Raw genomic sequence first — 26,075 nt, 5'->3', positions numbered from 1 at the left:
ATGGAAAGGAATGAAAGCTATAATATGATTAAATAGCACATTACATAACTAAACTAAAGTATAAAAATAATGGAAATATTGGAAAAATAGAATAGAAGAAAAAATGAATCAATCGGTCAAGATTCTCTTGATGTTAGACCTGAATTGATGTAGGGAAATACCAAACAGATCAACCTCATTCAGCTCTCCGTTAAACATACGATAAACGCGCTGCAGATAAAAATATTTTTGGGAATTAGTATTGAAAGGATCAAGTGAAAAGAGTGTAACGCGTCTTACTTACACTCTTACATGTGTGCGAGCAGGATACAAGGGAACTAGGTGACGTCATACCGAAACCTCTTGTATTCTGATGTATATATATATACCAGGAAGGCCTAACAGGTATAGGTATGTGACAGGTATACCAGGAAGGCCTAAACCCTGATGCGCCTTCCTAGCCAATTATTAACATCGATAAACAATTTATAAAGTACCGTAGAGAAATTTGATAAACATTTTTGCAACATTTTATTAATCAACAGATTCGAGATGCTGAAAACTCGAATTTTGCGAGAAATAGGACAAGCTTGCAAATTTGTTGGACCCATTCCGATTAAATCAGATAAATTGGCAAACTCTGATGATACGATCGATTTGGAGTATATATTCAAGTGCGGCCAGCAGCATCGGGTCAGGAATTGAACCCGTGATCACTTAGTTGAAAGCATTACACGCTAACTACTGATCTATGCTATTGTTTAAATGTATCAGTACTCCAGAGATATTCGAAAATTGACTCGATTGTAAAAAATATATCCGAGTCGGAGTTGTATTTTTTTTCTACTCCAGAATCCTGGTATTTTGTATTAATCGTCTTCGAGTCGAGGAAATTGGTTTCGGTTGGAGGTCAAGGGCTGTTTTGTGTCATTGTACCGATGTCGTACTTTTTGAAGTGCAGGTCACGTTCTTGAAAATTCGTGTTCTTTCTCTCTGTGTGTCCATGTCATCGTCCATTTTTCACGTGGTCTCTCGGTTGCCTCGAAGCCTACTGATTCAAACGAAAGAAGAAATAATTCCGTAATTGAAAGATGAGGGAGATGCTCTTTACGTGTTTTATTATCAGTTTAAATTTGTTAGTCAGGGGTTTTAGTTCATTGTTTGGGTGGTGGTGTACGTACGTGCGTGTTTGTTGCCCTCCAAGCTTTATTCATAACTTATGAATAACTCTTTTTATTATGAATTCGGTCTCGGTCGTAGTTTTTACGTGTATTAGCGTCCGTACACTGAATACTTAATGAATTTTCAGACATTATTGCCATTTTATTCCGTCGTGTTTTATCGCCCTTTGCGATGGATCAACAGTTTCGTGTGCAAATGAATGGTCGTTCGCGTCGCACGCTATCTGTGGGCGCATTTTCTATCGATTCGGATGCTTGCGAAATTTCTCAAGACTTATATTGAATGTAGGTATGTAGGTATGGCATAATATGAATCTGCTGTGTATTGTTTGTTGTGCGTTTTTAAACTCTCGCTGTCGTTCGGCTATGTTTGTGTATTTGTCGGAACGCGCCGGTAGGAAATGTCGGTTGACAACTTCTGGTTCAGGTTCGGTTCCGTTTCGTCGGTTCGACCTCGTCGAATCACTCCAATTCTCTCAGCTTCCAATAGCGTTTGCTTTCGTTACGTTTTTTTTTCATCTCCTTCGTTAACTGTAAAACAAACCGTTTCATCTGATGCACTTCATAAATTTGAAACTTGGCTTCTTCTGACCGTTGAAATAAATTAAGCGTTTGGTGCTGGACGCTATTAACCCTTGGAGATACAGAGATCGTTTGATTGGACTTACTTTTGAGTGGGTTTTTGAGGTAAACCAGGGCAGATGATTGGGTTATTTTATGAACTTGTCGCTGGGTTTCGCAATGTGTTGTAAATCGCTGCTTTGCAAATTGTTTCTTTTATCTACATATGTATGTATGTATTTGTTTCAGTCCAAGTGTACATATGTTTCTTTCGTTCATGAACATACTAGTTTGTTCATACACGAATCTGGCCAATTATAGTGTACATAAAATAACAAATTGACCAACAAACTAGTCGTTCATGCAAAAACTATTAAGCATAAGTTTCAGTAATCTCAATCGTTTGTTCCATCTTCTATGTATGTATGCTTAACCCTTTGAATGCTGACAAGTCCAACAGCCTGAAATACGCCGATTGGCGTTCTTTTTTTGAGTATGTAAAAAATAAACAAGAATACTACTCGCTAAGCCTTCCCAGGTAGCATTGAAAAAAATACATTGAACATGGGTCGTGTAATCGGTGTCAATGTTTATAAAGACTGGTTTACACCGGAATTTCTGAATTTATAACCATAGCAGAATTTCTCGATGGAAATCCCTAACTGTTCCGAGTATTTTAGATTGTCGCTTGACATTTAAATTGTGAGCATTACATTTTAACAACAATGAAGAAGATGAAATTAATTTTGGAAAAATACATTCATCAATAGGCTTCTTTTGTTTATTTTATGTTGTTGCAAGATATATTAGAGTGTCTGAACACACCTTTACAAAACTCGAAATCCTCGGCGGTAGTGATCTAGGGGTTTTTTTTTGGATTAGCTACAATTTTTATACCTGATTTCTATTGGCTTTCTAAATAATTTTAGTCGGAAATGTTGGCGAAATTTTCAGCGTTGCCGGCTTCCAACAGAAAAGATGTCAGCACTCGAAAGGGTTAACCTGGGTTTTAACATTTTTAATATTAGCGGAATCGGGAATCATAGCAACTTTGTAATGTGGTTTTCACATAATTTCCATTTTAAATACTTGGCATTTTGACATCTCAAAGAATTTTTAGCGTTTTGACAGCTGAAAATTTCATGCGACACCTTTTTGAAGATAGCTTTTAATTCTTAGCACTCAAACTAAAACTAATAATTCGTGTATAAAAAACCCGGAGTGAACACTTGGACTGTAGCATACATACATAGTATAGTAATCGTGATAAAATTCGATCTTGAGGTTTTGACTGATTTGTACTTGGAATCGATCACTGTTCACGTTTCTGTTTATTTTTGGTATAATTCCAACACTGTTGATTATTTTAAAATTAATTTTACTAAAGGTTTTTTTTATTTAAAAATGTGATTATTTCACTTTCGAGAATGGGAGAGGCTCGATAACCGTTAATTATTGCTCTAGTTTACTGTGTGTTTAACTGCAGTGGTGGATATTATTTCTCTCAATAGCCCAATATTTGAGAAATATTCAAACCATTTGACTATTAAATGACGAAGATATTTGCTTATCTCAATTAATAATTTGTTTCAGACACAGTGGCGTAGACATTTTGTGCTAAAATTTGTGGCGTACAAACCCGCAAAGCTTCAATTTTGTATGTAGTTTCATTATCATTTGTCAATAGAATTATTTTATGTAAAATGATTACGCGTATTTTTTACGCAGCGCACGTGATGATATGTAATTTTAGTTACGTTTCAGTTATTCAATTGGTATTAAAAAATATTCAAAAAAGAGAAAAATGACACAACTTATCAAATCAACGGAAAAGGAAAGGCAACGTGTTGCGTTACTCACCGTCCATTGTTATTTTTTTTTCTTTAAAGCGTAATTCGTGAATGATTTTATTTTTAATTGGAACATATTATCGGATATATGCACATTTAGTCCGGTGCATCGCAGCCGTGGGATTGCATTATCAGACTTCTGCAACACTTTTGGCCGGTACTGACGTGCACCCGGAAGTTGCTTCAATTTTACAGTGTCGTTGGATTATGTATGTACTCCACTTTTTCCAATGCCGACGTACGTAAATTGTACACACACACACACACACACACACACACAACCATCCATGTGTACAATATCGATCGGATGGGATCATATGTAACCTGATTTTCGTACATATGTATGTATAAGTGCAGTGAAGAGTTAGCTGGGCGTGTGTTGCAACCGACAGTTTGCCGAGTTAGCACTATTGACTATATGGGTCACGGCCCACTAATGACCGACACTGTACGGACTGGGCCGCTCTGGTTACTCACCCCGATTTCAGATTTTCTGTTTATTTTTCGAAATATGTATTTGGGATTTTGCTCCTTTGCTCCTCTTCGCGCGTGTCGGATGTGGGATGCTGCTTGACGCATTTTACTTTTAATTGATTGTTGCAGTATGTGTGTATATATCTCTGTGTCGAATATATGAGCGTGTCAGTTTATTATTGTATAAATAGCACGTTGCTCGAATTATGCATGTCGCGTTTGTGGTAATTTGCGTAATGGTGGAAGCGCGTAAACCGACGTATTAAAAAAAATTGTATTTTTTTGAGGTTTTTTAAATCCTGGATTTAAATAATACTCCGACTGATATGTATGAGTTCTGCTTAAATTAGTTATTTGATATCAATTTGTATTTTTAGAAATTGAAGGATTTCTGGTGAAAAGTGTCATCAGAATGTTAGGCTTTAGTCATAAGATTATTGTGTACGGGGACTTACATTCCTTCGACCTATCCTGCATAATAAAAGTCAAGTATGGATGTAAATGGACGGAAAGTAGATTATATTCAGAATGAGCATATGTATGTATGTATGTATGTATCATCATCATCATCATCATCATTATCATCACCTACAGCCATTCAGGGCTGCTGAGGGGAATCCCGAGTCCTGGGAAAAGTAATTTCGGGCCCTATAACAAATTTCAAAAAATATCTCAAATATATTTTTAATATGCGAAAAATCTATCAGAACTATTAGAAAAATACCTGTATGTTGGTTGTTATTTTTTAAAATAATTGAATAAGAAAGATAATGATTAACATGTACGATTTCCGACACGGGGCCCCTAGAGTAGTCTGGGCCCTGGAAACTCCCCCCCTCTCGGTGGCCATGCAGCCATTCAAAATCCACTGCTGGATGAAGGTCTCTCCAACACGCTTCCATTTTTATCCATCTCACCCCACACACTTTTCTAATTTCATCTATTCATCTTCCTTGCGGCTTTCCTTTCACCCTTTTACATTCTTTTGGGTACCATTCTACCACTTCTTTTGTCCACCTTTCGTCCATTCTTCCAGCTGTGTGACCCGTCAGTTACTATTTCAATCTCCCGTATGTATGTGTATATACGTATTTAGTTTGATTAGTTGCTTATGTCGAGTTATATTTTTTCAATTTCATATTGTGACTGCAATGGGACTGAAGTAGAGATATTTTAGATATCTTTTTAAAAATGGCATGTATATGTTAGCGCCTAATTGTCTTGGTCAATAATGATATCGTTTTTAAATTGTGTAGAATATTCTGATCTGAAAGAGATACATAGATATTCCGACTCGGGGAATTATTAAAAGATACGTCTTTATGGTGAAAAAATTGGGTTGTTTGTTCAGTGGGCTGCATAATGAAATTGCACATGCACTGCATTTCTTTGTAGTTTCAACGGTGTGTGACCGTACACGTGCTAGCGTCTATGTAGTATCGACCAATATGGGTGGTAACACAGTTACATGTGCTGCCAATTCGATGTAGTGTTTTGATGCCGTCAAAAATGTACCCCATGGTTATAATAGTGTTTTTTGCACTTTTTCTAATTGTGTGAAATTTTCATATAAGAGCAATAACATTGCCCTCAAGAACCTGTTTTTAATTTATTCAGATAGATAGCCAGCTGTTGGCCGGTAACACCTGCCCGCCCCTTCTTGAACAGCTGATATCAATTTTCTATAACACTTACTCAACTTTTATACGATGGGCTCATCTAATAGCCAGCGAATGAGTTAAAAAATACGTATAATGCTATAATATGGTTTATTTTTTTTCCAATTTAGGTAAAAATTTATACAACAATGAGCATGTGGCAATCAAAATGGAGCAGATGAAATCCAAAGCTCCGCAGCTTCATCTAGAATACAGATTTTATAAATTACTAGGAACACATGGTTGGTAGCAAATATTTCTTTAAAACTTAAAATATTGTGTTTTTTTTAGTTTAACACTTTCAGTAATTATTTTTTATTTTACAGCCCCTTGTACAGTGGAAGGCATTCCTGAAGTGTATTATTTTGGACCCTGCGGCAAATACAATGCCTTAGTTATGGAGCTTTTGGGACATTCTTTGGAAGATCTTTTTGATTTGTGTGGTCGTCGCTTTTCACTTAAAACTGTATTAATGATTGCAATTCAATTGGTTGGTTTATTGACATTATTACTTTTAATTTACTTAGTAATTTTATTTATTTATTTCATCAAAATGTTTATTCTTTTAGTTACACCGTATTGAATATGTACATGGACGTCATCTAATTTATCGTGATGTCAAACCTGAAAATTTTTTAATAGGAAGAAATTCTACTAAACGAGAAAAGATCATTCATATAATAGGTAATATGTAGCTAATTTCTTTGTTTTTTTTTAACTGATTGTTTCTCCTAAAGAAAAGTTTTTGTTTTTAGCTTAGCTTGCATTCTAATGGTTTTTTTGATTTATCGTTTCAGATTTTGGCCTTGCCAAAGAATATATAGATTTAGATACTAACAAACATATACCATTTCGGGAGCATAAATCTTTAACTGGAACTGCTAGATATATGTCAATAAATACGCATCTTGGAAAAGGTAATATTTCCTATTACGTTTTTATTCATATTCAATTTTACATCTGTGTGCTTATTTTTTTGGTATAACTTTTCAGAACAATCGCGGCGTGATGATTTAGAAGCTCTTGGACACATGTTTATGTATTTTCTTCGCGGATCTCTACCCTGGCAAGGCCTAAAAGCGGAGACTCTTAAAGAACGTTATCAAAAAATAGGCGATACAAAGCGAGCCACACCTATTGAGGTTATTTCATACTAAATAATGGCATTTTAAATTTTTTCGTGTTGCAAAGCAATGTATATATAAATTACAACTTAATTTATAGGCCTTATGTGAGGGTCATCCAGAAGAAATGGCATCATATTTACGATACGTGAGAAGACTAGATTTCTTTGAAACTCCCGACTATGAGCATTTGCGTCGTTCTTTTCGAGATCTCTTTGATCGGCGTGGTTATGTTGAGGATGGTGAATTTGATTGGACTGGTAAAACAATGGTTAGTATGAATGATTATATATTTTGAGTACTTCTTGATTTTTTTGGAAAATAAATTTTTATTATTTTCATGCATGTTTATTTTTTTTATCTTATGAGTTTTTTTATTTTTAACATATTAGCCTGCTAATATGCATATTATGAGACAATTGAGAAATGCTCCACCTTCCAATATTGGTAAAACTAAATCAGATAAGGTGAGAAGTAGAGTAAATGTATTGGAAGTTCATTGTACTATTTAGTAGATTATTATTGTTTATAATCTTAAATCGTATTTACAAAAAATAATTTTCATTGTGTAGAAAGTATTTGAAATACATACATGTGCATATGATTCCTGTTGGTTTTGTCGTTGGAATTTTGATAGTTAATTTATTTTAATTCGACTTGTGTTCAAAGATTCTATTTAAATGTGAATACTGAATTTGTATTTATTATTTGCTTTGTTTTTCAGTCAACTCCAGTTGGTTCATTGCAAACCGGACATGAAATGGTTGTTTCACCTAACAGAGATAGACACCCAACATTCCACAAAGTGAGTGTGTGTTCTTTTTATATACTCATCAGAAATTGTTGTATTCAATGAAATAAAAAGGTGATTTGATCATTATTGATTATTTTGGATCACGACTTTCGGACTATGTGCATATATATTTATTAGGACGAAAATGCAAATATGTACATTGTTTCAAATTTTCTTTGATAGAATTTAATTGAAATTTACTGTGAATCAAAATGAACTACTTTTTTTTTCGAAATTGTCTATTGTGTTATCATATCGATAGATTTTATGTTGTACAACTGTTTGGAAAATTTATTGTATAATATTCACACAATTACTTTTAAACAGGATGATTTGTGTGATTATTTGGATGGGTTGGGTGAAGACGATGAGGCAGCTTTAATCTTTGCAGAGGTTCGAAGTATAAATATATATATTCATATAAACTTGTTTGTGCTTGGGAGTTGTGTAGTTGTAAGGTAATTAATTAGTCATAGATTTGCCAAAATTATTTGATTAAAATGGCTAATGATTATTTCCCTTAGGATTTAATTTAAATTATCAATTTATTAACAAAGTTATTTTGAAAATATCGAATTGCACACACGTAAACGCTTTTTCCTTAGTAATTCAATATTTTGACCCTCCAGTGTAATATGTTTTTCTTATATTATGTTCGTATTACACATTGGTTAGCTGTTAAAATGGCATGGGATTATACACATTTTCTAATACTGATAAGATTTTAATGATAATTTTTAAGCATTTTTGATCCATTATTAACAAGTTTTTTATAGCAATGCAAAATTTTATTAGTTATTTGCATGATTTTTTAAAATCATCCTTTTGTTGACAGACTCGATTCACACGAGTTATTTCCTCATGTCTTGAAAATCACATTCATGATTGTATGTACTTCTATGTTTAAATTTGTACCCTTACTTGATACAATGATACCTCTCAACTTCGACACTTTGGTGATTATACACTTTAAGCTGTCAATTAGATTTTCTCATTGTTTGAAAATTTTGTGTTGTTTTTTCCATGTTTGATTAAATAAACAAAATTATTTGTTTATTTTCTGTATATTATTTATGTAATGGAAAATTTTGATTATTATTTTCCAATATTATAACAGTAAATCTTATATAATATTATTTTATGAGATTTTGTATATATTATATTATATGTATGTTCTGTTAAATAATTTTAAATACCGTACGTATTTTCCCTCATTTTTTTGACTTTTAAAAATTTGTAGGCATATATTGGTTTTAATTGTATCAATCACATTTGCAAAATAATTATATACTATAAAGTTGCTGAAAGATATTTGAATTGTCTTCAATTCTGAATATATATATATTGAACTAGAGCACTTTCATGTAGTTGTTATCAGATTTATGATCATTAAGCAAATTTAATCCACTTGTATTTGATACCTATATAATATCTAAAAGTATTTGACTATCATGCCATATCATCAGCCATTATTTAAATAAATTGTAATAAACACATTATATATATGTATATATTTATATATTTTTTAAAATTAGTGAAAAGCATGAAAATCAACAACGTAGAATCTGTTTAATTTCAAAGTTGTTACAAAATGCTTTTTATGAAAATACTGATGTATACATATAGTAAAGAATTGTTTATGGACATACAAATGTGTTAATTGTTAGTTGGGGGAATTGTTGGTATTAATTTGAAATTAATTTTGTTTAATTCTATTGCAGGGAGTTAAAAGTGGAGTTGGCGCTAATACTGGAGGTGCGACATGGGCCGATGGCACAGGGAAACCTATCAATTTGGGAGGTCACCTCACACCCGCAGATAGACACGGCTCTGTTCAGGTAATGAATAATATTTAATGTTTGAAAAGTATTTTATAAATATTTCTCATATTATAATTTTTAATATGAAATTATTGTTATGTTGCGTAGGTCGTTAGTTCTACCAATGGGGAGTTAGCAGCCGATGATCCAACGGCTGGTCATTCCAATACACCTATTACCCAAGCACAGCAAGAAATCGATATTGTGGATGAAACTAAGTTCGTTTTATTTTTTCACATTTCTACTTTGTATCTGTGTGATTATTCTTACTTGCTAGTGTGTAATTCTAATTTAATTTCTTATTTTAATTCCTTGTATAGATCCGTTTCCTCAATCCCGTAAAATCCCAAACAAAATTACATATTTGATTTAACAAGTAACAAAGTATGTTTTCCAAATATCTTTCCAATTTGGATTTTTCGCTTTTGTTGTATTTTGATGTACATACATATGTATTTGTAGGTTCTGTTATATTTTATATGTGTTTGATGTTGTAGGTGTTGCTGTTTCTTCAAACGTAAGAAGAAGAAGTGTTCAGGCCGTGGTAAATGACTTGGCGTGGTTGGGGGAGATGGATATGCAGGGCGAGAAGAACTTCTGCGGTCTTCTGCTCACCATTGTTCCTACCAAACGCATCATTCTTGAGGTCATCAATATTTAGGATAAACATTATCGCAGCACTGTGTCATTTTATACTGTATTATACAAAAGAAGTCATTTACTAACAGCCTAATGTTATTTATTATCTATAATAGATATTCAATAACTTCATAATAATTGAACGTTTTATTTTAAAAAGTTCAGTGAGGATTGTGTTCTACCAAAATTTGCGAATGGTGATATATATTTGCAAATTGATAATTATTTATTATCATTTGTGTGTGAGTGAGTGAGCTATAAGCATATTGTGTTATAAAAATGTAAGAAAGGCATTTATGTTAAGCTTAAAAATTTAAAGGAACATTTTTTTGCAAGATATTTGTAATGCAATGATGAAACTCGGAAGATTTAATAATTAATATTTGTGAGCTTCTGAAGTAACAAATAAGATTCTATGACCATTAATTATAATTGTTCACGAGTGAACTATTGTTAATTTTTTTAGCAACATACCAATGTGACACAACATTTCTTTGTGATATGATACAAATGTGTGATTCGAGTATTTAAAAGTATAGTTTTTTTTTGTTATGAAATTCAGTCAATATGAAGAAATGTTTAGTATTTTTATTACTAAAGGCAATTTTGCATAAAATTGCATAAGTCAAATGACTTGTTTAAAATTATGTATTTAAGTCCAGGTATCATAAACCCATTTAGAGAATGGTTCAGTAAAATAGTTTTTTGTTTGTCATTGAGTAAAGTTGAAAGAATCGGTGATTTTTTGAAACCATCACTTTGTACATTACAACTATTTTTGTTTGTATCATAGTTATGGCATGGCACCATTCATGTTTTCAAAATTTGTATAGACTGTTAAAAATTAATGTGCTTTATGAATAATAAATTTATCTTCGAAAATTATTTTAATCATCATTTGCGTAATATATTTTTTTGTATTATATATTCATAAAACATATTTAGTTTCATCAAATAGCTCAATTAAAATTATTAGGTAATCAATTTTGAACTCGTTCCAAACTCAGTGTTTAGTTAATTAAAATACAGTTAAGAATATTTGATGGCTCTTATTAGTCACATTACGTTCTCTGATTTTTTATCTTGTCATATATGTATATATCAAACATTATTTCACATTCTTATAGCAGCTTCTATGTGGTTGTGTTTTTATTCATTGCATGAACGTCATATATAATAATATATTTTCAACAATTCAAAGTGCAATAAATAACCCTTTAATTAATTTCATTTTTTTGTATTGGAATTTTTGTCTTTGTCGACTTTATTCTGGAATGTTATTTTATAAATTAAAAAAATTATAAATATATACAATATCAGTTTCATTGTTTTGTCAATTTATTATTATTTTCTCTTTTATCGGAGTACCTTATCTTCAATTATAATATATTTATACAAATATTTTAGAAATTTATTAAATCTCTGATTTTTCTTATTAGAAACAATTTTTCATTAAAAAATTATTTTACATACATATTAATAATATTACAATCACATGTCAATTTTCTGTTACGGAAATCAATTAAATCGTATTCAAATCATCATCACTCTCTTCTATTGACAATGAAGTTGTATAGTGTTTGATTTTAGAATATTTAAAACATTGTAACAAAAAATCGCTGATTGACATAGTAGCGAATTGCATATATACTTGTATATACACGTGTGTTTGAGTGTGTGTACATGAATTATTGAAAACAAGTATGATTGTTGAATTGAGAGTATGCATGCACACAACTACTATTTTCATGCACATTGATCAGATCGTGATGCTGGAAATGATTATGATTTTATTTATTAATCTATAAATATAAACATGGTAATCGCGATGATTTAGCCGGTCATCTTTATAATTTTGGTTTTCCCTATATACGAATTTGTATCTACGTTTAAGTTTATACCTGTGTATATAATATTCATATATATATATATATATATATATATATATATATATATATATATATATATATATATATATATATATATATATATATATATATATATTTATATACACTCGTTTATGTGTGTTGCATGCATGCATATGTGTGTGTGTGCGTGTGTACATATGTACGCATTCTTGCTTCCTTGGTGTTTTCATCAGATGCCTTATTTATGATTTTGCATTGAATATGTGAAAACACCTAAAATAAGACTGGTTTTAATTAATTCAAATGAATTTTGTAATGCAAAATTGAAGTGAATAGCTGAAATTGGATTTTGTGTGTAAATTCGTATTTCGTCTGTAAATGCTGAGTTTATGATTTTTGGTATAAATATTGTAACAACATGGGTGATGGTTGATTGCGAACGTCATCACCGACTTAAAACTTATTTGAATTTTTTAATGGCAAACCGTTGTAATTATCACATTTTTTTTTAGAAACTATTCCAGTGTAAATATCCCATCATGGAATTAAACATAATTGAAAATTATATTTAGGTTTAATATATTATGTATGCTAATGTGTTTATCTTGATAATTCGTCCCTATGTTGATTTTTTTTTTAATTTAACGTTATCGATTTGTGATATACAGTTTTAAAATGACTGATGAATGCTTGTATTATCATTTTTCAACTTTTGTACATTTTTTATCACACATATGTATTTGTGTAAATATGCAGTTTTTGAATAACAACTAATTTTTAACATTGATATTACGGCAACATTTTTAGTTTATTTCGCATACGACATTACTATAATTTGTATGACACTTTTATATCAGAGCCAGCCGTCAAAGCAAACATCGAACTATGTCGTATACTTTTGATATTGTCCTGACTAAGCGTTGTGAAGTTATCATTATTGTCTCGGCAAAATATAAATAAATACATTTTCTTTAATTACGATAGTGTTTCCAATCATCATACAGAATATCCGTTCTGCTCATTTGTACCATATGTAAAACAAAAAATGGATGCATTGTATATGCAGTGTTTCGTCAGGACAATAAGTCCATATTGTTTTGTTTGCGGTTTGCTTTGACTGCTGGCACTGATTAACACGAATGGAAAGTCATTGTACTGCTTTTGCTCAGCGTTGCAATATGTTAACATTTATACGATGGGCAGAAATTTTGAAATGTTAATACTCAAAGTTGCTTAATGTTTAATGTGTAACGAATAAGATGAATCATACGTTGTTTATGAACATATCCTTTACTGGTGAATATTATAAATTAGTTTCTCGATTACACGTAAATAAAATAATGTATACTGCATTTTTGGCTTTTAAATAAATCATAGGTCAAAACGAACAAAGTGGAATGCTGCTAAATTGAAGTCGGTGTTCAAGGAATTATTAATGAATTTTGTACGATAATAAATACATTACAAGCATCCTTTATCCTACTGTGGATGACGTTTATAAGTATTATATTTCTTTGAATATTGACATTTTTTAATAATCATGTATTTGAATGTTTGTGTATAAAGTATATTTGAGATTAAATTTAGTTAAAAAAGTATATAAACAATTGTTATTTCACTATTTTCATATGATAATGATGTAATGAAATTTAATGTAAATTTCCTTAAAATACTTACACGGAAGTATTGTTACATCTATTATGAAAAAGAAGCAAAACCTTTTTTTTTTGATATTGTCTCTTTAATGTTCAATCGATTTGAAAATTCAGAGTTTACGCCAAAGATTCCAAAACTTGATACATACATATATGCAAGCGACATTCTAAATTTCACATTGTTTGTTTGGTTTATTAATTTGATTTAGCTGAAAATGAAAATCGGCAGCTACTCCGAATGAGTTTATTTTGAAAAGTTCATTAATAATTTGATTCAGTCAATCCATTCAGTAGGGCTACATGTATAGAGATAAAATTAGTGCACGAAACTTCGTTGTTGAAACTTGTCTGTTATATAGCACCAATAATACTTTTTAAGGCTCGGCCTATGCCATTGTTTCATATATTAATGAATGGAATAGAAAATTTTTACCTTTCCAAGTTCTAGTGTTAATATTTTCCACTGGAAAACATTGAAAGATGCTATGAACTGCAAAGGCTTCATTGTTGATTGTTGTTATTGAAAATATAGCCTTTAATAAAGTTTTAAGCCACATGTACTATTACTGCCGAAGTTTTCACGAAACGTAAATCTTTTTCAACAATTCCAATAGATGGCAGAAACAATTTTGCCTGTCCTGAATGGATTCATTGCCTTTTCATAGCCCAGTGTTTTTGCCCGCTTTGAACAAATAAGATTATGATTTCTCACGCTCAGGTCAACGTATACATGTCCATCCGATTAACTTTGATGAACATTTTCGCAATTTTTAAATAAATATTTTTTAAAACTACAAGGTTCATAGCCATCATGTTTTATTTCAATTCACAAAAATGACAATTTCATTATTTGGTATAAAGAGACATTTAATATCTTATATACTAAATGCACGTAACACTAAACAACAATGACAAATATAACACTCTATTACATAAATTACACTGTAAATTATGACTTTATTATTTTTTATATAATATATGTATATACAATTTACACTTACATATATGAGAATTCAGTCGTGTGCCACCGATGATTCGATTTAAAAAATAAACCTATTGATCGACAGCACATATAAGTAAGTAGTTTAATTAATAGTAATTAAGAAATAAGAAATGCGCAATCTTAAGATATTTTTAATATAAAATCATCAATTCGAGTATAATTATTCTTAGTGGTATCGTATTCATGTTAATATATTCATCACATATTTTAAAATCATATCGCTGTATTTTCACTTTAAGCTCGTGTATAATTTTATCATGCATAGTATTTATTGAATGCACATTATAGTTCAAAATATTCCACACTTTGCCGATAGTTATCGGCAAGGGGGTCACACCTATATTATACTCTAGTTACAAGACCGTTCACATTATCGATTCTGTTGTTGTTTTGATGATTGGTGATTATGCCTTTTTTACACTTAGTTATCATCCTGGACCCTATTACCCTGTCGACGGACGGATGCCGTCTGATGTCCCTGCTGTTGTTTCTTGACAGCTGGTCATGGTCGCCGTACATCAGAGCAGACTCTTCCTCACCGATACACTCACTGTTGCGATGCATCCTCAGCGGCACTCTATCCACCACTATTCTGGCACTGTTGTGTCTCATTATCGAGGCTTGTGTCATTGTGCTGCGATGATTTACCATTGAACCCTCCCTGGAACAGAGTTGATATAAAATTAAAGCCATTTCACATTATAAATGTAAATTTTTTTGGATAAAATTCAGATAAATTTGTTATGATTTTAGCTAAATTTAGGTCATCAATCGCTTTGAAAGTATTTCAATAGTACAACAATGTTAATATGTTACGGCAACTAGGATTTGTAATACCGATATTTCGGTATTTTAAATACTAAAACCGGTATTGCAAACGCAATAGAATTGTGATTTGAGGAATAATTTAATATTAGTTTAGTAATAAATCTATATATATATATATAAAATTGAATGTTTGTCTGTGTCTCGTATAGGCTCCTAAATCGTTGAACCGATTACGATGGAACTTTCAGGATTTGTTGTATGCATGTTCGGGAAGATTACTGTGAAAAAAAATCACCCAAAAACGGGAACGGGAATTGCATGCCGGGTTCAGCTAGTTTAGTATAAAAAATATATTTACATCATTTTGCAATGTTTTTTAGAACATTTTACAATGTTTTTTACAAAATTTTATAAATTTGTCATAATCCAAGGAGTGGCTGAGCGGTTCGATCCGCGGTAGGAGGATATTTTTATTTACGTCAACCATTTTTCCAGGCTTTCATAAATTATTATTAATATGTAAGAGATTTTAAAGGGGGAAAAATGGATCATAACCATATAATTTAAATTTTTACAAATACTTTAGATTTATTGATTCTACATATGAATTAAAATATTACCTTAAAAAAGCCAGCTGGAATCGTTCAATCTTGGTGGGATCTTCGTGTATAATTGACGCCAATTATATTTACATTAAAATTGTCTTTTTTTAATATCGAAATACCGGTATTTTGTCTGTTCAAAACCGGTATTTCGGTATCTGAGAATTTGGTAAAATACCGGGATCCCGGTTTCGGTAATACCGATATTGCAAACCCTAACGGCAACTACGCCTGATGCAAACTATGCTGTACAAATTAGACCCTACACTTTTATACTATTAAATCAAAAATGCCACTGCCTGAAGAAAAAGATCTTCGATCAATGTGTTTTGCCAGTATGGACGTGAAACTTGAACTTTCCAACACACTTAAAGAAGTATGGATCGACATTCCTCATTATGCTCAGCATAATGAGGAATGTTGGGAGACCTAATATGTGGTTGCGAAGTATTACAAGGGTAGTGGATATAGTAGAGAGAGCGAAGAGATTTAAATGACAATGAGATGGTCACGTAGCTAGAAGAATGGACGAAAGGTGGATAAAGGAAGTGCTTAAATGGTGCCGCGATAATGTAAAAGGGTGAAAGGAAGGTCGCAAAGAAGATCGGTGAAAGAAATTAAAAAAAAATTCGGAAGTGACCAACCCACGACTTTATCTATGTATTTGAGGAATATAAGAAGGTCACAAAACAAAATTCGATAATTAAACATACATACACGTTCACACATACCGGTTATGAGAGCATTTTCGATAGGAAATGAGCGCAGATGTAGGGAAACTTACATAAGATAAAAGTTCTACTTCGGTTGTTAAAAGGTCGAATAAAATAACGAAATATTGTTTAAAAAAAATACTACTTCCGGCTTACGAATTTTGACCAAAACCTTATCAGCTCTAAGTTAGTACATAAAGAATACAAATATAAATTTTCAGCTTGATACGTTCAGAATCGTTGTCACACAATTTTTGATTTTCCTAATAAGAAAAAATCCCACTTCCAGTTTATTAAATTTGTGGTTCTTTTTTTATTTTCATCACATCGATACAAGAATTATACTGTTTTTCGTGAAGAGCTCGCATGTTTAAGGGGTCGAAAAAATAGAGGAAGAAAAATCGAACAAGAGTACACTGGGTGTGGAAAGAATCGTGGTCACAACATTTTTGACTTTTTTAAGAGGAAAAAATCCCACTTCCGGTTTATTAAATTTAGTGATTTATTTTTTATTTTCCTCACATTGATACAGGAATTATACTTGATTTTTTTCGTGAAGAGCGTGATGTTTAAGGGGTCGAAAAAAATGAAAGAAAAATTGAAAAAAACTTTTGTTTATCTCAGAAACCTTTTGGTTTATTGAACTCAAATTTCATATCTAGAAGTTTAAACTTAATACCAAGTTATGTATAAAATTTGGTAAGCGTCCGTCAACCGGAAGTGGCAGTTTATTCTTGTTCGATTTTTCTTCTTCTATTTTTTTCGACCCCATAAACACGTGTGCTCGTCACGAAAAAATTCAAGTATAATTCTTGTATCGATGTGATTAAAATAAAAAAAAAACCATGAAATTTAATAAACTGGAAGTGGGATTTTTTCCTATTAGGAAAATCAAAAATGGTGTGACAACGATTATTTCCACATCCCTGAACATATTAAGCTGAGAATTTATATTTGTATTGTTTGTGTACTATTTTAGAGTTGATAAGTTTTTTGTTAGAATTCGTAAATCGGAAGTAATAATTTTTTCTAAAACAATATTTCATTATTTGATTTCGACCATTTAAATTATTTTTATCTTCTTGATATTAATTGTGTATAATATATACATATATAGTGATTTTAAGTAATAAAAAAAATTTGAACAAAATCCATCAACCGGAAGTAGAACTTTTGTCTTGTGTAAGTATCCCTACATTTGCGGTCAAACATCAAGTTTAGTTTTGTTATCTTAACTCTACATATCTAACTTAAACCATATAACCGGAAGGGTTAGAGCTGGGCTTAGGGGTTCCCATATTTTCTGAAAGATCCATTTTTTTTCCACGGAATTTAGTTTTCAGAAAACACAAAAGTGAGTCTTATAGTTGTACTCATTATACTGTTCGACACGAAAAATGGTTCAGAGACGAGATATATGTATAATCCACAAGAATAGTCGAAATATGATTTTTCTAAGTGGAATTTTATTTAATTCTCATATAAAGACAATTTAATATATTATCCCTATCAATATAATTCAGATTCATGTAAATACGAGCTTAAGCTCGCAATTTTATCGATTTAAAATTCTGCACACTTCCAATGAACCCTTTTAAACGAAAAAGAAACTACCCCAGAAAACTATCCCAATAAACATGTTTCAATAGAAAATACTCAATATAAAATAGAATTAACAGTGGGAAAAAATCCCAAATGAAAATACGTACTTTTGACTTTTGATTTAAACTGGACGACTACTTAGAGAGATTTGAAAGCTGAAAATTACTACAAATGAAAGATAAAATACCCGACTATAGATTCCAATATTCATTGTGAACAGAAATTGACAGATTTTGAGACATCGATCGAACAACACGAAGATATAGAAAAATCGCGCGATTTAAAAAACACATATCTCCGAATCTCGAGCCAATCAACATTTTTTATTACCCGATTCGTGTTCACTGGGCATAGATCTATAAGAAAAGACATATATTGTCTCTGAACCAAAAAAAAAAGTCGTCATTTGTCGAACAGTGTTATAAGAGTCATTTCGTTATACGTAAATCATTTAGTTAAATATATTTACTACAAATTTTTATAAAAAGTTACTTTCTATCACCCCATCAAACAATTGTTATAAGCCATAAGAATTGAATTTTTTAATTACGAATATAATACAAATTAAGGTCTGTTCATACCTATTCAGCACGACCCGTATCCTGCAGGTGTCATGCAAGTGCGGATAGTATTATTTGGTACATTCTATACGGACGCGCATGAATGCGTAAATGCGCATGCGCGAATGGAGTATGAATACGTCCATATAATGTACCAAAGAATACTATCCGCATTTACGCATTCATGCGCGTCCGTATAGAATGTACCAAATAATACTATCCGCACTTGCATGACACCTGCAGGATACGGGTCGTGCTGGATAGGTATGAACAGACCTATACTGTTATTGTATATTTATAATATTAAAAAATCAGGATCCAACTAAAAGGTATGTTAATACGAAATGTTGACCAATTTATGACGATTAGAATTAACGTACAATTTTTGTAAATTTTTATTATGAAATCTAATATTTGATGAACAGTCTGTGAGATCGCATTTTACTTTATACTTAATCTGAATTTTTCGTCAATGTTTTGCAATCAATATTGGAAAGACCTAAAAAAATATAATAATAAAATAAAATCGGAGGTTGTAACTTGTAACAATAATCATATTACATATATTGGGGACTGCATGCATGATTGCCTCCCTAAAGAGTTGACTTTGTATGCGTAAATCCAACGATTTTTTTTTCATTTTATTACCGGATTTTCGTCCCCTATATCCTCTGGTGATTTATTCCAAGTCTCTTTCACAAATCAATAGTGGGCGGGGTGAACGTTCAGTGAAATTTATTTCAACGCTTCAATAGAGAGCGCAAGGATTGTTATGGGTGGCTAGTATTTATGTAATTTATTTATATAAACTATCAGAGCCGAAAACAATTGGAAGTGCTCTCCATCGGATATTTATTTGCGACACTCGACAGCATTACGTTGTCACTCTCGATCGACCGCAGCTGGCTAAAAATGTTAAATTGCATTTTGGGTGTATTCAAACCTTTGGCTTCCCTGGGATCTCCCTCTTCTGCCCGGCCACAATTGGAAGGCTCCATAGATAACCGGGTTCACCAGACTGTTGGACATGCCGAAGAAAAATATCCCCGATTGCAGTTCTTCACTTATCTGAAGCAGAGAAAGTTTTCCTTGTGCATATTTTAATACATTATGTACATTAGAATATTGCTCGAGTGTGGTATCGAACCATATACATTAAATAGCGCGGTATCGAACTCTTTATTGTTGGGGGAATATGTATGTGGACCAACTCAAATGAATATTTAGATGGAATACTTTGATGTTCGATTATGTTAACATACATACATACATATGTACATATGTTCATCGAGGGATGGTTTCGTTATTAATAGATAGTTATGCGGTGATGTAATTATTGGAATATTGGTTGTTTCAATGATGAAACGACTGACTACATACATATATTAGAAATATGTAATAAACTTTAATTCATTTTGATATAAAATGCGTGAAGCCAACCCGCTTCTGAGAATAAATCAGTATTCCAGGATGTTTTCCAATGAATATTCCGATTTTCCAATATTTTCAATTTTCCACGTTTTACTGGTGAATTACTAGGAAATCAGTTTGACCTATATTGAGGAAAGATATTATTGGTACTTCAAATGTACACACATGTAAATATTATACATACAGGGATATTCCTGTTTTATTTTACTTTCTTCTGAAGTTTTACTTTACTAAATTCTGTGTTGTGATTGGAGGTGTTAATAAGAATAATTTCATATTGGGATCATATTATTTATATACGAGTACATGCAAATGACAAATTACTTAAATTAGATAATTAAGTATTATGTATGTAAATTTTTTGATCGATTGGGTTAGCTTGTGTTTTTCTATCTTAGATTGATGATCGGAGTCTCGTAGAATTGGGAATTAAAATTAAATTATATGGGAATTAAAATGTTTTGAAATATATTTAGTTTTAATATATAATATTTAAAATTTTTTAAATCATGTTTTAGTGGGCTCAACTTTTGGAAGGTTTATATTATTATGGATTTTTAAAATTTTGATATATTTGAATAATTCTTACGTATTCTATATCATATGGTTTCATATGCGTATTTGAAAAAATTGCTAATGAAAAACCAAGATTGATTGTTGAGTAATTAATATTATTTAGAAAGAAAATTTGATAATTCAAAAGGTATGACACATGTAGGGCTGCACTCTTTTCCATTACAAGATTTGGATATTGTGTAAGGGGTATGAAAAATGAGGACATTTTTTTTAAATCTCCCATTATTATAATATTATTTATTTGAAAAGAAAATATTTTAATGCAACACAGTCGAAATTTCTGTAGTTACATACAGTGTGTTGTTTATTTTGTGCTTTTCGTAGATGTTTACTGAAGATTCATAAAAATCATTATGAGAAAAGTTTTGAAATTAATTTTATAACGTTTAATATTAAAAAAACCCGTATACAGACCGTAGCGGAGATTGCATTTAGAGAACGGAATTTAGGGTCTCCGGGCGAAATCCGGAGAGGTGATAATAAGTTTATGAAGAAAGTCACGTCGGAAAACTTAGAAAGCATCAAATAAACTTTGTTTCGCCTACATACAAAATTATATACATATATAAAATGTATGTATGAATGTACGATAAAGTTGTAGAACTGAAAAAAGTCACACATGACTAATGCGAGTCACACACGTTACATGTAAAACTCAGCCGAAACAACACTGCTTAAAGTCTCTGGGGCATCATTTCGCAAGTTGCAGAATTGTCATCGCTTCTCGTTTTCGTTTTGAGAGAGGAGAAAAAGAAAAAAAAAAATATTTACTCACGTGCTTGTCGGGATCTAAAAATATAAAAATGATCATCATTGTGTAGTAGGGCGTCCACCATACTATGAAAGCTACGACAATGACAACGGAGATCCGCAATGACTTCATTTTGGCACGGTGAATCAGTCTTTTCCTATTTAGGTCTGGTCTCCTGCCTCCAGCCACTTCTTCACGAAATGCTTTTTCGCTTCCTGTTTAAATTTAAAATTGAGTAAGTTATTTATATATGTTTCAGTGCCATAACAATGGAAAATATTTGCTGTCATGCATAAATACGTCTTAAAAGTACATATTTTATTTATTTTTATTCTATACCAGGAAGGCTTAATAGGTAACCTCAATGCCCCTTCCTGACCAGAAACATTGTACATTTGATAGTATTATACAAAGAATATACATATCAATTAACACTCACAGAGACATCTATGGTCAAATTTGTAAATTTTAAGCATTTTTAAACAATTCAGCGAAATTTAGTAAATACATATCAATTAACATTCACAGATACATTAATGGTCAGATTTGTATATTTGCAGCATTTTATACAATTCAGCGAAATTCGGGATTGTTGAAAACTCGAGATTTGCGAGAAAATGGGTAAGGTTGCCAATTTATTGGAACTGTTTCAATGAAAATCAGATAAATTGATAAACTCTGATAGGAAACGATCGACTTGGAGTCACAAATCCAAAGTCCGGCTAGCAGAAACCAGTGGAATTTGAACCCGTGACCACTCCGTTCAAAGCATTATGTGCTAACCACTAGTGTATGTATTCTGCTGGTTTCATGTAATAATATATTTTATATGAAATGGTTGAAACTGTTTCTAGTATTATTTACGTATAAATCTTGTTGACTTCAAATTTAAATTTACTTACTTGATATTGTGATGAAAGTGGCTGCATACGTGATCATTAGTACTATCAGAGGCAGGACGAACATGAAAAATATGGAGACGGAAGCGTAGAGTTGCTCTTGCCAACGATACGAATAATATCCGTGAGTAACACACTGGTAGAATTCTTCGTAGAATGGTCCCTTTGCTTCGTGAAATACTATCAACTGTAAACAATAAATATTCAGTGATATTTTCCGGCTCATTGTCTGACATAGGCGATTAATTATTAGTACTACTGTAGATGGTTAATGGATTTCCAGTTCTCTAACTGTATCGTGGAGCTTTTAAGCCTACGCATTTTCCCTTGAGCTCCAAGTCATTTAATAATTTCACAGAGTCAACAGAATTTTTAATCTCTGTTCTGTATTATGTCTATATGTATGTTTGTTTAATTAGGACTCGACGAAGTATGAATATAATGTACATTTTTTAATTTATAATATTTTCCCTTTCTTTTGTTTAATATTACATGCATTTTATTATCAAGCAACAAAATTTGCCGTTGAATATTTAAAGAACCAAGAAGGGATTATATTGATATAACTCGCGTCAGCTTAGAAAAAAAATATTTAAAAAAAAACTCAATTACTGACATTAAATATGTACATATATTTTACATATGTATCTCAATATCACTTGTCGATTTTTTAAGTTAGACGGTTTCAGTCTCTCTTTAAACATATCGTATGAAGATCTTTACAATTGTATATAATTTCTAGCCGAATTGCTTGGTGTTGTTTGAACGGGTGAAAGTTAAAAAAGTATAAACCAGACTGTTTACAGAAAATTTAGAGGCAGTATATCAAATTTAGTGGCTCTAAATTGACAATTGTAAATTTTTATAGCCGAAAAACAAACGAACATTTATCTTAATATATTAGATTTACACTTACGAGCATGAGTCCTTTTATGTGAACTTGGAATTATGTAGTTCAATTTTAAAAATAATGTAAAAATGAGTCAAGTTCTTTACAATATGTATATGTATATATGTTTGTACATGTATTTATACGCAATCATAAAAAAACCAAACCATTATAATAATAGCAGATAAAGTAAAAATATCAAATAATAAAATGCAAAGTAGGGAATGTCTTGCATCTACAGCTAGCACCAATATATCAGCCGCAAATACAAAACATCCCTTCGAAGACCATATGGAAGAGAGAAGATCAAAATCCACTCATGCATCACATTTAATTATGAAAATAATGATGACTACCAGGAAAATAGGTAATTATCTCCGATAATTACGCCCACTGAGGTGGAGAATATCACATTCAGTCTCAGCAGCAACGATTTCATTGAGAAGTCGGATAGCTCTTGGAATAGAAGCCATTCAATAAAGAATTGTGCGGGCAGGAGGTATAACCATAAAATATAACATGTTACATGTATGTAAGCACCTATGTTCATACTATATTATATTGTTACGCTATTTTTCGAACTTCCCAATCGGTAATTATAATATGTACATTTATCCTCAGTGAAGTTTTTCTATCAAACTGATTGAAAATATATATGAAATTTCAATTTTCGAACTAGAGAAAATTCTTTTGAAGCATTCCCTGAATTTTTCTTCGCCGAAAAGTCGGAATTAGTAGGAAGTGAGGCCATTTCGTGAAGGGCTTTCAGAGTGGGGCCAAATGGCTCTGTTGCTGGCCCTCTCCGTAATAAGGTCCCGAGCTGAGCCAGTAAAGAAGTTGAAGTTGCAATGGACGACACACGAATGTGGACGAAATAACTTTCAGAACAGCACTCGAGAAAATTTAGAAGAAATCGAGGGAGGCTAAGCTGTGTTCACGAGTTGATAAAAGTATACAGTACGAGGGAGAACAATGAAAGTTTAATTTGAGAGGTCATCTTCTTGTGAAGCCTTTTTTAATTTAACTTTGGAAGAATTGTGTGTCCACAAAGCTTATGGGAGTACTTTCATTTGAAAAATATGGGAAAATCGCGAAAGAATTTTTCAAACGACGCGTGAATTTTCCGCACGTAGAAAAATTCTACGCTCCTTTCAGCGATTTTCCGATATCAGTCTTGTCGAATCGTGTCCACCGAACGTGACGAACGACTTTTTCATCCATAAGTGAGCCTATTTCCTCTGATTATTTTCCCATAAAAGAGAAATGTTTTATAATATATTTACATATATGAATATACTCACGGAGATTTTGTTCTAAAATATTAGCACCACGTTATGTATGTACATATATTGTAATATATAAATTTTGAGCGTAACAGATACTGTGTATCGTTGTGGGACGCAATGGTGTCCAACTTTAAACTTGTTACATCCTCGTAATGGGATTATGAGATAAGTTAGCACAGACTTAAACTAATTCAGGAACTGGCTGCTAACCGAACGCAATTTCGCAAGGCAAATTGCGACTAAGAGAGTCGCTTGTTGCGCACACTAAACAAAATCTCATAGAATTTAATTCCCACATTTTCGAGAACTTACACAGACTAATAAATTTGTCACCGAGAGCGTTTTCTGAAGAGCTATAATTTATTGCCCATGCTAAATGTGTCATCTTTTGTGTAATAACTATAAGAAGAAAAGTCAAAACTTTAATAAGCATTCAACAATTCACTCAACAATCTACGATGATATATTTATTATAATTAACTTAGCTTTCGCTAGACTTAACATGTCAATCATCTTTATAATTAGATTTCGGAAAATATGATAAACGACATATTATCCGAATTATAATAAACCAAACTACGCCAACACACATTAATAATATGATATTAAAACTTCAATAATGTATAAAATACTGATTAAACTACACGATTTTCAATGTCATTTTTCACTGCATATTCAGTCATATTTAATGTTGACTAATTGATATGGTAACCAAATAAACAGATATAATTTTCCAATATATTATAGCTTCTATCACTCTCGCTGACGATTCAAAAGTTTTGTAAATACACTTTTAAAAGAAGTTTTTTTAAAGAGTTGACTCAAATTTTGATTAGAATATTGTGAACGTTGTGTTGTCATCAAATTGATTATCTACGTGTAGAACATTTTAAGAAAATTGGTACGGTGTATGTAAGTAAGCCAAAAGTTTCCTTGTGGACATATATCATCGTTAAGTTAAATAAAATAATGTAAAAATATATGACATAAAAAATACAATTCTCATTAAATTTATAAACTTAGTTGACATATAAAAACATCTATTGTAGAGTTTACACACACATCGCAATGAAAATGTCAAACAAGGTTTTGGTTAATGCAATAAATTATGTACATGTTATATTAACATTTCCATCGGTTTAATGGTACACAAGTGTTTCTAAATAATTAATTAATGTCAACACGAACATACACAAAACAATAAACTTTTAAGGCTTTCGATAAATTAACGCTTATAAAGAAAAATAGCTATCGTACGAAAGTTTAACAGTAAAAAAAAGTACGTGACGTAAACCAATAAAACTTCCAATGACTTCGTTCAGTATTGAATAGTGAACCTGTTCTCCAACGTCTTACAAATCAAGTTAATTAAACGCTATTGAACGAGATATTT

The 26,075-nt window shown here is 31.5% G+C and overlaps 2 protein-coding genes across 4 annotated transcripts in view; one reads left to right on the top strand and one right to left on the bottom strand.

Annotated features, from left to right (window-relative positions):
- gish (casein kinase I gish) overlaps positions 1-11,403 on the top strand; it is a 35,795-nt gene extending 24,392 nt beyond the window's left edge. For all 3 annotated transcript variants that reach the window (XM_077443142.1, XM_077443144.1, XM_077443143.1), the window contains 10 exons: positions 5,835-5,945; positions 6,030-6,193; positions 6,273-6,387; positions 6,501-6,620; positions 6,697-6,845; positions 6,928-7,098; positions 7,552-7,632; positions 9,342-9,458; positions 9,549-9,658; positions 9,938-11,403. In XM_077443142.1, coding sequence (XP_077299268.1) covers positions 5,835-5,945; positions 6,030-6,193; positions 6,273-6,387; positions 6,501-6,620; positions 6,697-6,845; positions 6,928-7,098; positions 7,552-7,632; positions 9,342-9,458; positions 9,549-9,658; positions 9,938-9,992 — 1,193 coding nt within the window. In that variant the 3' untranslated portion in view covers positions 9,993-11,403. The remainder of the gene's footprint in view (positions 1-5,834; positions 5,946-6,029; positions 6,194-6,272; positions 6,388-6,500; positions 6,621-6,696; positions 6,846-6,927; positions 7,099-7,551; positions 7,633-9,341; positions 9,459-9,548; positions 9,659-9,937) is intronic.
- A 3,001-nt stretch (positions 11,404-14,404) lies between these two features.
- LOC143920305 (gonadotropin-releasing hormone receptor-like) overlaps positions 14,405-26,075 on the bottom strand; it is a 38,378-nt gene continuing 26,707 nt past the window's right edge. Inside the window, exons 2-5 of the mRNA XM_077443129.1 lie at positions 22,511-22,694; positions 21,633-21,823; positions 19,794-19,918; positions 14,405-15,266 (exon numbers count right to left, since the gene is read on the bottom strand). Of these exons, the coding sequence (XP_077299255.1) occupies positions 14,948-15,266; positions 19,794-19,918; positions 21,633-21,823; positions 22,511-22,694 (819 nt within the window). The 3' untranslated portion in view covers positions 14,405-14,947. The remainder of the gene's footprint in view (positions 15,267-19,793; positions 19,919-21,632; positions 21,824-22,510; positions 22,695-26,075) is intronic.

Source organism: Arctopsyche grandis, chromosome 12, assembly GCF_051622035.1.
Source record: "Arctopsyche grandis isolate Sample6627 chromosome 12, ASM5162203v2, whole genome shotgun sequence".
Classification (NCBI taxonomy): domain Eukaryota; kingdom Metazoa; phylum Arthropoda; class Insecta; order Trichoptera; family Hydropsychidae; genus Arctopsyche; species Arctopsyche grandis.
The sequence above is the reverse complement of the archived record's forward strand: the minus strand, read 5'-3'. Positions and strand labels throughout refer to the sequence as shown.